The sequence below is a fragment of the Dermacentor silvarum genome, chromosome 8 (assembly GCF_013339745.2).
Source record: "Dermacentor silvarum isolate Dsil-2018 chromosome 8, BIME_Dsil_1.4, whole genome shotgun sequence".
In the NCBI taxonomy this organism is placed as follows: Eukaryota; Metazoa; Arthropoda; class Arachnida; order Ixodida; family Ixodidae; genus Dermacentor; species Dermacentor silvarum.
The window spans coordinates 95,485,883-95,498,449 of NC_051161.1; the positions used below are offsets into that span (position 1 = coordinate 95,485,883).

The window sequence follows — 12,567 nt, forward strand, 5'->3', positions numbered from 1 at the left end:
TCGATTGGAAAGTAGCACGTGTTGTCCCTACATTAAAAAAAAGGGGAACCAAGTTCAGTCTTGAATTACCATCCGATTACCATGTCGTCCTCTTCTTGTAAATTAATTGAGCACATTGTTGCTGACTACAATAATGATTTCTTAAACGAGCATAACATTTTATCTTTCAAACATTGCTTCAGGAAGGGGCTCTCGACAGTCACCCAATTAAGCACAGTCAATCACTCGTTTGCTTCTGTCCTAGACAAGGCTGGCCAAGTAGATGCGATATTTTTGGATTTTCAAAAAGCTTTTGATGTAGTCCCTCATGACAAATTAATTTGTAAATTAGAATCCTTGGCCTTCCTGGCTTTATCCTGTCCTAGGTGTCTGCTTACTTAACGCATCGAAAACAGTACGTAGTGATTGATGGGCAGCAGTCAAATTCTCTTTCAGTAACCTCTGGCGTGCCTCAAGGCAGCGTGCTTGGCCTACTACTGTTTCTTAGTTATTGTAACGGCATAGTTGACGTAATAGAGGCCCCTGTCAATATTCGTCTGGTCACAGACGACTATATCATTTTTAACGATATTAATACAGTTAATGATCAACTATATCTTCATTTAGCCTTAAACATCATTCTTGAGTGGAGCAACAAGTGGGGAATGAAACTTAACTCTAATAAATATGTGCTTCTACCTCGCCTCTCTACCTTTTACAGGGAAACTCGGGGATCGTGGAATTCGAAGTTCCTAATGTAGCAGTATGTTTTAAGGGTCATTATAATTTTATTGAGCACATGCGTTTTCTTGGAGTGGCTTGAAGAAATATCGGTCTGCTCAGCTAACCGCAAGCCTTTCAGCAACCTGGATCTTCTGTGCACTCATTATTGTAGACAGTATGATCTTCATTTTGTTGACTACAATACAGCCTATAACATTCTTTACACTCGTGGAGTTCCGTTTGCACAGTTTCATTCCAGGCGTACATTTCACAGTCATACCGGTCTGAAAAAAAAGAAATAGGAAGCTAAGTTTTTTTAAGAAAAGTAAGCAGAATGCTGCTCAGATCGATGTGACTGCAATGCTGAATATTTTGGCCTATACCGTACCTTACTTATTATTGAGCATTATGTGAATTAAAAGTGAGATATTTTCCGAATATGCTTCCGTGCCACCGGAAATATAGTCAAAGTACATATATTATTATACGCGTATAATATATGTGCTATTATTGCACGTGTATTGCTACAAAAAATTAAAAATATACATATGAGGGTTCCCTGCACTGTCAGACTTATTGTTACAATAAGCAGTTTTTACGTACCAGGCTACCTAGCGCGGTTTAGTGTTCCGCAATGTGCACGAGATAGCTCACCATGTCTGTGGTAGGGTAGGCAATGTATGGGTTTGTGAGACCGCACTGTTGAGGCTTGGGCTAGTCGGTACATACTCGACAGGGGAACAGCGCGAAAAAATGAAGGACAAGAAGGGGGGAACACACATCAGCGTTCGTGCATGTTGCCGTTCTTGAGCGCAGCTGCAGCTGAAAGAAGATAACAGGAAGACGCCGCGACAGCAACAACGGCCGTATATTCTTGATGTCTGCGAGGACAATGTCACTACAGAAGACGACGTTGGCAAGACGACTGATCGTAGTCTCATGAGAAAACGTTGCAAACTCTTTATTTGCAACATCGTCAAATCCTGTACCTAGTCCCCTGGGTAAACTAGGACAGTTCCAGAGATTGGTGCAATATCAAAGGGGGTCTGGAAAATCTGCACACCACTGAGAAATGATGGGGAAACTTTCTTGCTCTATATTTGCTAAGATAATACTTGCGATGCGACGTAACGCCCGCTCTGGTTAGTATTAGGTCCAGTGAGCCGTGTCACAAAAAATTAGCTGAGTGTGAGCCCTAGTGAGCCCCAAGCAAAAAATCCGAGGACACATAAGCACTTCTGATGAATTGTGAATGCGAAAGCAATAATGTCCATTTGAACGCCGCTGAGCGGTCCTTCGTGTTATGAACTCCTCGCGGGCAAGCAAATGCATTGAGACGCTTTCCGACGCCCCCTGATAGCATACGGCCGGTGCACTTCGTTCCGTGACGTCATGGCACGGTGCCTGACTGTTATAGAATCTAATGAGGATGCTCCCGAGTAAGCAGCGGGGTTTTTGACGTCACCACTTTTGTCAAGCCAGACTTGGCAATGGAAATTCAGGCCCAAGTACTATGATGTCATAAAGCACACTGCTCAGGCTTGCTGTCTTGGAGGCGCTGGTTTAGCCCAGCGAGAAGACACTCGGATTCTGAGCGTGGGGTCGTATGTTGGAAACTACCAGCAATGCTTTTCCTTCGGAACTTACTATGTCTTTTTATACGCCATTTCTTTATAGTCATTCACGAGGCGAAGTTAGAACACAGGCGAGAGCTCGCATGAACGAAGAACGCGCGGTAACAGAGGCTTCCGAGAGCGAGGGTGGAATGGCGTCGCGGCGATGACCTCAGGCTACACGTGGCGTTCCAGCAGGTTTCAAGCCGACCTGATAATGTATATGTCCTTAGTTTTCAATTATTGTTTTAAATACATGATTTTCACTGATTTATGAATTCAGTATAAGCCAGGCGGGTCTGCTATTTCTTGGACAATCGCTCTGAATTGTGATGTGTCGATGTAACTGTAGTACAGAAACCTGAATATACCTAGATATCGGTCGCACTTATCTGTGCGTTAACATTCTATCATCATTTTTCCCTGCACACAAGCCACACATCGCGTACATACTCCTGACATCACTGAGTAGACGTCTCAAATACTAAATTCACTTAATTTTGTGTTTTCAATTTGTCATAGCTTGTGAGCGATGTATGGCATAAAAATCAACATTGCATAACACTAATGTTATCACTTGTGTTGTGGATAAACGTAAAAACTGCATGAGGTTGCATGCTGCATAGAATGACTGTAGAATAATTGATTACGCATCGCCGCTGGTTGTAGAGTATTTACTACCCCTTACACTAAAGCTTTAGTTTGCACAGATTTCAGCAAGTTTGTTGCATTTGCATAATTGATTGAACTGCTTGGATGATGAGCACTAAGCGGAACTTCCCTCCATTATTGTGCATCTCTCTACTGTGTCATCACCAAACCTGAGAAATTATAAGAGAACATGTGACGACCAACACTAGCATCGACTAGAAACTGTAGATAGCTGTTAACGCTTTAAAAAGGACTAATTATAGAATAATAAGGAAGCCGCCAAACTTAACAAAGATACATGAATAATTGCTTATTGATGGTGAGATAATCAGCTCTAATGAATTTAGCAAGTGCGCCATCGGTTAATAGCAGTGCGAGAAATTAGGGACGTATAGTAGACCAGTACAGTGCTTTGGTTCTTATCTAACGTCACTCGTTGAACGCATAGTTAGTGGAGGAATATGGATTGCCAACCAATCGGAATTTCTTAACAGCGAAGCTGTTTAAGGTCGAGGTTTATCCCTACGGAGCGATGGTGTTCGCAGTTTCGAGCGAAGTTGAGAGCGTGTGAAATGAGGAGAGGAGGTGCAGAGAGATAAAGAAAGAGAGACAGACAGAGAGCGAGAGAAATAAATAAATCATAAATAAAATTAATTGTCTTTGCGAGGCGGGATTCTAACCCGGGTACCCACGATCCGAAGGCCAGCGTCATAACCACTAGACTATGCACCCACTTTTTTTCTTTATTACATGGAAAACAAAGATGAAGATATATTACAGTAAGGACATAGCTACACACTGAAAACGCGGACAAACACACAATGCGTCCAACAAGTGCATCCAGTCAGGCGGAGGTTCCTGCGCCAGCCTACACGCTTCTTACACAAGCTGCACTTTCATGAGAGAATGATCTTGTAGATAGCGGGCTTTCGGCTTGCCGATCACGCATTCTAGCTCTCCGTAGGCTGTATAAACCCAGTAATATGAACACGATAGAGAGGACCGCCAGTAAACTTCAACGGTATAGGAACCTAATTGCATATAGAGTCATGTCAATGTCTTTTTTAAGTGTCCGTTCGAGAATGTTGCAGAAAAATATAGCATCCATACTGTCTATAAAACAGTTATCTATGGTTTCAGCAGGTAAACAGAGTCGACAGTTCGTGGACCATGGCACGAAGCAGCCCCTCGCGTTCAACCAGGCTTTAACAGCAAGTGTTTCTGAATGCAATTTAAAGAACAATGTTTTAACTCCGAGAGGTATACACATTTTACGGACCCGCCTAAGTACATCCTAATAAGGCCGATTAAAGAAGGTGCACGATACACAGGATATGGGGAAATCGAGTCCACCAGTGCAGTAGAAATTGCTTTTTTTCGACTCGCTGTGAAAATGTACTCCAGGCTGAATTTAACTTTCAAGAGAAGGAATAAATCAACAAACTCCTTGAGAAAGCCCCAAGGAGCCTGTGTGGCATCTTTGGCATTTGATGACGCAATTATAACAGGAAGATAATCAACTAATCGGATCTGTAAATTTCATGCAAGAAAGGATGGTCACTGTCTCGAAAAAGAAAACAGACGAGAAACAACTTGCCTGACGAAGAGATGGACTAATCCTATACCAGCTCGTTCAAGAAGGACGAAAAGATTATCGCGCCGCATCGATTTGCAACTCGAGCTCCAAATAAATGTTGCAAATACGCGATGCAGTGCCTGAATGCGAATTCGTGAGCAGCGCAGTACTTTCAGCGCATACATCAGGCGGGAAACTAAGAACACGTTGCGCACTTGAGCACGACTGAACATTGACAAATTCCGGCCTCGCCATGAATTCAATTTAATTTGTATTTTTACAGCGTCTGCCGACCAATGACTGTTGCTATTTCTTTACTGTGAGAGAGGTACACCTAAATAGCACAGATCTTTTTTTCATTGAATGCCTGCGTAGTGTGATGGCATTATGGCCCATAGTCCAAACCAAAAAATTGAACTTTTTTCAATGTTAACGTTAGCACCAGAAGCTGCACGAAACTATTCTGTCATTGCAAGAGCAGTCTTTACACTCGTTTTATCAGTAGAAAAGAATGCCACGTCATCTGCATATGCCAGAACCCGAATCTCATTCGACGGCCGTGGAATGCGATTTTGTTCTTGAAAATTCTGTTCTTACAGAATGCTCATCCAAAGTGTCTCTAAATACGTGCAGAACAGAACTGGTGAGAAAGGGCATCCTTGTCTTACTGATGATAAATGCCTAATCGGATCGGAGAGAGAACCATTCACTATCAGCCTCGTTGAGCCATTAGCATAACATATTCTGACACCTTTAAGGAGCTGGGATCCTAAATTTATATGCTCAAGCGAATGAATGATTGAACTTTTATTTCCCATTTGAAGAAAGGGGAGGGGCCGGGGAGGAGAGAGGGAGGTCTATGTTCTCCAGTCCCACCACCTTATGTTGCTAGCCGTCTGCCTACCAGTCGTGGTAGGCCTCCGCTACCTCATCAGCCCACCTCAGGACTCGGTCCTGTAGGGTGGGATTGGAGCTGCGCAGGGCAGCCTCCCACAGCTCTTCGATACTAATTAATGGTTTGAGGGTGCGGGAGGGGGAGAGACTTGATGGGGCATTGCCACGTGATATGTGAGAGATGTGCTGTCTGGACAGGGCAGAAGCGACACTTGGGTGTTGGGTATGTGACGGGAAAGAATAGCTGTTCTTTCTTCTACTTTCTTTATCACCTGCCTTTCCCCACGCAAAGTGTGTGGGGTCGAGCGCCTTAGCCAGATCTAGCTGTACCAGTGCTACCAGTCGAATCCCCTCAGCTATACACTCTAGCACCGACCTCGCAACATGAATGTTGGTCTGAATAGACCGACCTCTGATGCCACATGTTTGATGATCACCTACTAGAAATCTTATCACAACTTTTAAACGGTTAGATAGTACTTTTTCAAAACTTTTATAATCCACATTGCATAAGAAAATAGGCCGATATCCGCCCACCTTTTGCAATTTAGTTCCGTCATTGCTTTTGGCTATGAGGACAGTGAGCCTTTATTAGGTATGTACCCTACTTCCAAGGCGTCACGGTACACCTGAAGTCATAATTATGAAAAAAGGGAACGAAAAAACTGATAAAATTCGGCAGTAAGGCCATCCGGGCCGGACGTCGTGCCTTTCGCTTACAAATCTACGCAGGCACTTACCTCACTGATATCAATGTTATCCTTTGTATAATCATAATTATCCTGATTTAGCTGGGGCAGCAACCATACAAATTTGGTGGCAGACGCACCTGTATCCAATGTATTATAATTTCGAAATAGTTTTTGATAACATTCAAAATAGGCTATACAGCCACGCTTGCAGAACATGCATTTTTGGAAATGATATCATTGCGTTGTACCGACGGTTGTAACACAACTTGCTATGGGCGAGAGAAAGATAAAATGATAGCGAGAGTGAGACGCAGAGAGTGATATTAAAAAGAGAAAGAAAGAGAAACATAGAAAGAAAGAGCGAAAAAAAGAAAGAGAAAACGACAGAGAGAGAGAGAGAGAGACGGGATTCCAATCCCGGTATTCACGTCCGAAGGCGATTGTCATACCCACTACGCCGTACGCCCACGCTTACAGAGCTCCGTTGTTTCTTCAGATTTCAAAAGCGAAATTTTTCCTTTAGTAAGTTAAGTGTGTTCTCATTTCGCACTGGAAAGTGTGGGGGCATCTGCAATTATCTTGCATCTTCCAATAGGGGCACGCGCTCCAAATATACGGTAGGAGCCTACATATACGGTGGGATCAATTCTCAGTTCTGTGGCGTCTTTCTCCTGTTCTAGATAACAATTTTAGTCCTCGAGCTGCATTATTCAGAAACGCGGACATTACTTTCCCGATAGATCGAAACACATAATAAACTAAATAACAAAAAATCCTAATTACCTTGCGAATGATTCATTTTACGGCACATTGCAATTTACTAATTGTAGACGGTTACTTTGCAAGGTGTATCTACATGGAATGAATTTCCAGAATCACACCCGTTTGGAGGTATGCACCATCAAACTCGCATGAAATTCACGGTGCCACTTATTTCTTTAGCAAAATGCTCTTGTATGAATTGAAGCGCAAAAGTAACTGAAACGCCCATGTACTTCGTCCCACACTTTACGAAATAATATCTCGACACTGATGTAATCCTAAAATTCATTTCAAACAAATACGTCTTGTAGATTCACCGGTTACATATTGTAATTTGAAATATGTGCCTTGAAGTTAATGTTTAGAAAGTTAATCAGTGAATGTTCGTTAATTAGTTGAAGCATAGTCTGTATTTCCCGTGCTAGTAATGTCAACTTCTTCGAATAATATAGCTCAAGGACAAGAATTATGCTATCTGCCACAGGTAATCTTTTAAAAAATTAGAGGACGCTTAAGCTTCGCCTTTAAGAGTGCAACGCGCCAGCGTTGTCGGGCCCCGTTCGAGCTCCGTTATTACGCCTCGTTGTAAGCTGGCTTTGCCACTACAAAACAGAACGTGGGAAAGCCAGCTTACAAAGACCAAGCTTACATCGATCCCCTTAAAGTCGGCTTCACTTTGAAACAGGAATGCATTGCTGGGAAGACGCTTTTCCAGGGACAATATAATTCGTGTTATATTAAAATGTGAAAGCCCTAGTACCTTTTTTTTATTATTTGAATAATTGTTTGCTATTGCACCAACGCGCGCGCGTGTCCAAACCGCATTAGGCTGGTGAAGTCCCAATTTGGCCTGCCGAGGATGCGAGCGCCATCTGGATCTCATTTTCGCAAGTACCCGAGCGCGCAGCTGTAGGTCTTTTACAAAGGCTGGAAAAAGGGTTTGTGTTTGAGTTTCCTCGTAACAGAATTATATTTTCGCTTACATTCAAATTACAATCCGATGCCACCATGTCTGTAGGTTGTGGTTAAGTCGTACTTTACGGTTTTTCTGACAGATTTCACTGCGAGAAATTCAATTTTTGCTCACCAAAACCTTGCACCAGGTGGAAGGCCTGCGCGGTTGGGGTGGCTCGGGATGATTTTCACCGCCACGGACGCCGACATCGCACTCCGACGCTGACACCGATGCCGGATTTTCTGCGACGTGGGGCCCTTAACGCTATCGGGTTAAAATACCGGGAAACTTAAATATGGTCGCTCTGTATACCATAAAAAATTGGATATAAGTTGCGTTCTCTTAAAGTGCAGCTCTTAGGAGCCCATTTCTTCTTGGAGCATCGCCCTCGGCGTCAGCGTAACTGGCATAACGAACGAGCCAAGGATGAAAGACGGCGATAGTGAAGAGAGCGCAAGGAGGAAAGCGGAGGAGGAGGGTATGGCTAAAGGGTGAGGAAGAAAGCGCATTGCCGAACGAGACGTGCTCCTCAGCGGCGACCCGCTACGAGATGGCGCCGTAGTAGCGTGCCCGGTCACCCGGCAGCCAATGACGTCATTACCAAGGCATACGGCGAGCGCGTCCACCGATACCACATATAGAAAGAAAATACCAACGTGTGCTTTGGACCAAAGGCGCATGCGCTACATCGCCTGCGCCGCCGCGGCTAGAAAATGCACTGCGTGCGAGACACGGGTTTCGGTGTTCACGCTTTCTTTCTGAACAATGAGCGACGCAACCAGTGGAATTCAATACACTTGAAGAGCTGCGCGAAAATTTCACATTAGGGAGTATCGTAATCGGTGGTGAATTTTCTATCAAAGAAAATATAAGAAAAATGGCTTATAAAGCCGGATTTGGTACAATGTCGCTGGTCGTCTGGTCATTATAGGACAAGGAAAAAATCGCCAGATATTCCCTGTCGAGAAAATTAGGGCAAGCGAAGATCGTGACAAGACGACGCTGGCGCAAGCGTTCCGCTTAGTTTGCCCTAAACTCAGGGTCGGCGGCTCTTCGCTGACGTTTGGCCTCGACACCGCGCTCCCACAACTCGGAGTCCGCGGCTCTTTGTTGACGTTTCGCCTGGACATCAGCAGCCCTGACAGTAGAATCGGCACGTCGACGACGAGCCCTTCCCGCGTGCGTCGCGGCGACGTTGCTCAAGCGCAGCCTGCACCTCGGCGGAACGCACCACGCCCGGTCTTCCCATTCGGGCGCCGACACTGATCTCAGCCGAGGGAAGCCCAGCGGAGCACGCGCCAACCCCCTTTCCTTCTCTTTTCCTCCCTGTGACATACCACACGACACTGATTGGTAGCGCACGTCACGTGATTCGGCGTCAGCGCAGCTTTTCTCGCAGCTGCTCTACTCTGGGAGCAGCCGGATTTTAGCGTGACACCACCACCGACACTTGTAAGGCATGTACAGTTTCGCTCGAAAAAGGTGTAAAAAACGGAGAAAGTGTAGTCATTTTATTTTTCGTTGCCATTGAGGGCACACGAACTCCGCAAACAACGTGTAAGCGTTCCTGATTGCTGTCTCGCGGTGAAAAAGTGTCAGTTCTCTGCTTGATTAGTGAACTTAGTCAAAGACATTGAGTTGTGGTGCTAAGGTATGAATATGCTCGTCCTTGTATTGCAACAGTTGCGACCAATCAAGGCCTGTTATTTATTTGACTGTTTGCCATATTCTTTTTACCAAGTTTCGCTCCGTGTGATTATCGAATGTTGGAACCGCTTAAGGAGGTATGGATAGAAAAAGTTCGATCGTATAATGAGTACAACGAAATGGTGTATGACTGTTCTCGCCGACATTTTTTCTTTCACTGGGATTGAAGTGAATTGCAAGCGAGAAAAAAAACGATCCTGTTTCTCATTCATTTAATGAATCATTCGAAAATTGCAGCTTTGTATTGATTCAACCTTGTTCGTGTTTGAATATTGAGTGTTCTGTATGCTTCGGTATCCTAATTTTAATGAATGAATGGGTGTCCTCTCTTTTACAAGTACAATTAGAATAATTTGTTAGAGAGTGTACACAGCGGCTGGCAGTAAAGGTAAGATATGCTGAAGTTTTTAAAGCGAACAGTTTTGTAAAATAATATTTAGCTACTGATTTCCTGCCAAGCTATACTGAGAAGTAAGAACTCACTGGTAGCATTGTTGAAGAAGCTCAGAATACCGCACTTCTCTATAGGAGTCGAGATAACCAGTAAGTAATTTGTTCCCCAACGCGCGCCTGCAAAAAAAGAAAATGCTTATTAAACATCATGAAAAGTTGTACCTCTAGTCACTTTTTTTTTGATAATACAAGGCAAGTATTTGTTAAATTGTTAAGGTTAAGAAAACATGGCGTATTGCGTGGGTAAACTATGCAGGGCTTTTATATTGGCAGAATGTCCATCATCACATTCTGAAAGCTTTAGGTTTGCCATCTAGAATGATGAAAAAATTCATGAATTTATTCTATTTTGTGCGCGTACGTTTCATCACAGGAACTATTATTGTACATTCATCTTGGCATTTGGATACTAATCTTATGAATCATAACTTTATATTTGCTATATTTAGATACAAATTATGGCCAGTACCCCAAGTGATATCATAATTGGCGAAATGTGACGACAGCCAAAGGGAAAATGATTGTTATGTTGATGAACTGTTCTGTAGATATTTACGCCAACTTTCTAAGCATATAGCACATACTTTACTTGGCAGAAGGCTAACGTCTAGGTATTTTTATATTCTCATGTAATATTATAATTCAGTTTAAGCAAATATCAGTGCCATTTCTTCAAGCCATAATGAATAGGGTGAATGCGAGAAACGCGGTTGAGGAGTCACTTGAACATTATATGGAAAAGAAAAGCATAGCTTGCACTGGAGGTGCAATGCTAGAGACAGCGGAGCTGATAGGCACTTATCTAGTCCTGGCTTTTGGGCTAGGCTACGCGCTACCAAGACATCCCCAGCATTTTCCGGAATTATTTAATTATTGATTGATTATCGATGAGCTTTTGATTGGCTATCGATTGGCTATCGCAAGGTATTGGCCACGTATTTGGGCTAGGCGAAGTACTACCGAGTCATCCTTAGCATTTCACGGAATTTATTGATTATTTGTCGATAAGCTATTCATTGGCTATCGATTGGCTATCGCAAGCTATTGGCCACGTATTTGGCCTAGGCTAAGCACTACCAAGTTATCCCCAGCGTTTCCCGGAATTTATTGATTATTTATCGATTATTGATTAGCTAATAATTGGCTATCTATTGGCTATCGCAAGGTATTGGCCACGCATTTGGGCTAGGCGAAGCAATACCAAGTCATCCCCAGCAATTCCCAAAATTAATTGTATATTTATCGATTATCAATTACCTATTGATTGGCTATCGATTGGCTATCGCAAGGTATTGGCCACGCATTTGGGCTAGGCGAAGCACTACCACATCATCCCCAGCATTTCACGGAATTTATGTATTATCTATCGATTAGCTATTGATTGGCTATCGAATGGCTTTCGCAAGATATCCACGTATTTGGGCTAGGCTGAGAATAGCAAGTCATTCCCAGCATTTCCCGGAATTTGTCGACTAGCTATTTATTGGCTATCGATTGGCTATCGCAAGGTATTGGCCGCGTATACGGGCTAGGCTAAGCACTACCAACTCATCCCCAGAATTTTTCGGAACTTATTAATTATTGGTCGATTATTGATTAGCTATAGATTGGCTATCGCAAGGTATTGGCCTCGTATTTGGGCTAGGCTAAGCACTACCAACTCAACCCCAGAATTTTCCGGAATTTATTGATTATTGATCGATTATCGATTATCTATTGATTGGCAACGTTCAACACGCGCACTCTATCGAGTTAGGCTAGCTTAGCAGAGCTATTTGAAGAATTATCAGGTATTTCCTGGGATCTCATTAGCCTTAGTGAGGTTAGAAGGACTGGTGAAGCTTATACAGCGCTAACAGCTACGTCCTCTGCTACAGACGTCTTATTGACCCTTTTCGCGGCGATCCCGTGGGCGTTGCCATATTTGATCATGTGGTGACGCGTCCATTGCTTGCCTCAGCTGCCTCCGTTGCCTCCTTGTTTACAATGGAAGTGTATGACGCCGGCGCGGCTTAGAAAACCTCTGTTTTCGGAGATATCGTAGACTGTGACTAGGTGAACGACACGAAGCTTTGATCATAGCATCAGAGAACATGCAAAAGCACTTCCGGAGCTGATTAAGCTATGTCGAAACGGCGCAAGCAGCGTATATGATGCTTGTTCTAAAAGCGGGGCTAAATATGTATTCCAAGCTATCCAAGCTTTCCGATTATGAATTCAGTCAGGATTAGTGTATTTTGCTCTTTGTTCTTTAATCGGCAAATATTTTGAAGCAGTGGCTTGTCACTTTCCGACTCAGTGAAGTTCCTCGGTGCGGCCACTATCTGATTATTTTCTCTTAATCGATCGCGGGTGTGCTCAGTTCCGATAGATTTGTTCTTGCTGCGCACAAGGCTTGAAACGTAGCTGTTTTGTACATTGTAATACCTTGTAGCAAACATATATTACAGCTAGTAACTCGCTTACTCTTGCGGACCGTCACGAAACATTCAGCTTCCACCATTCGTGTGCCATAGGTGTAGTCTGTCATTTATTGTGCGTATACAGTGCGCATATATTCAA

General features: G+C 43.5%; 1 protein-coding gene across 1 annotated transcript in view; it reads right to left on the reverse strand.

Annotated features, from left to right (window-relative positions):
• Positions 1–751: 751 nt before the first annotated feature.
• Positions 752–12,567, reverse strand: part of LOC119462299 (uncharacterized) — a 39,710-nt gene continuing 27,894 nt past the window's right edge. The window contains exons 4-5 of the mRNA XM_037723642.2: positions 10,036–10,122; positions 752–986 (exon numbers count right to left, since the gene is read on the reverse strand). Coding sequence (XP_037579570.1) covers positions 838–986; positions 10,036–10,122 — 236 coding nt within the window. The 3' untranslated portion in view covers positions 752–837. The remainder of the gene's footprint in view (positions 987–10,035; positions 10,123–12,567) is intronic.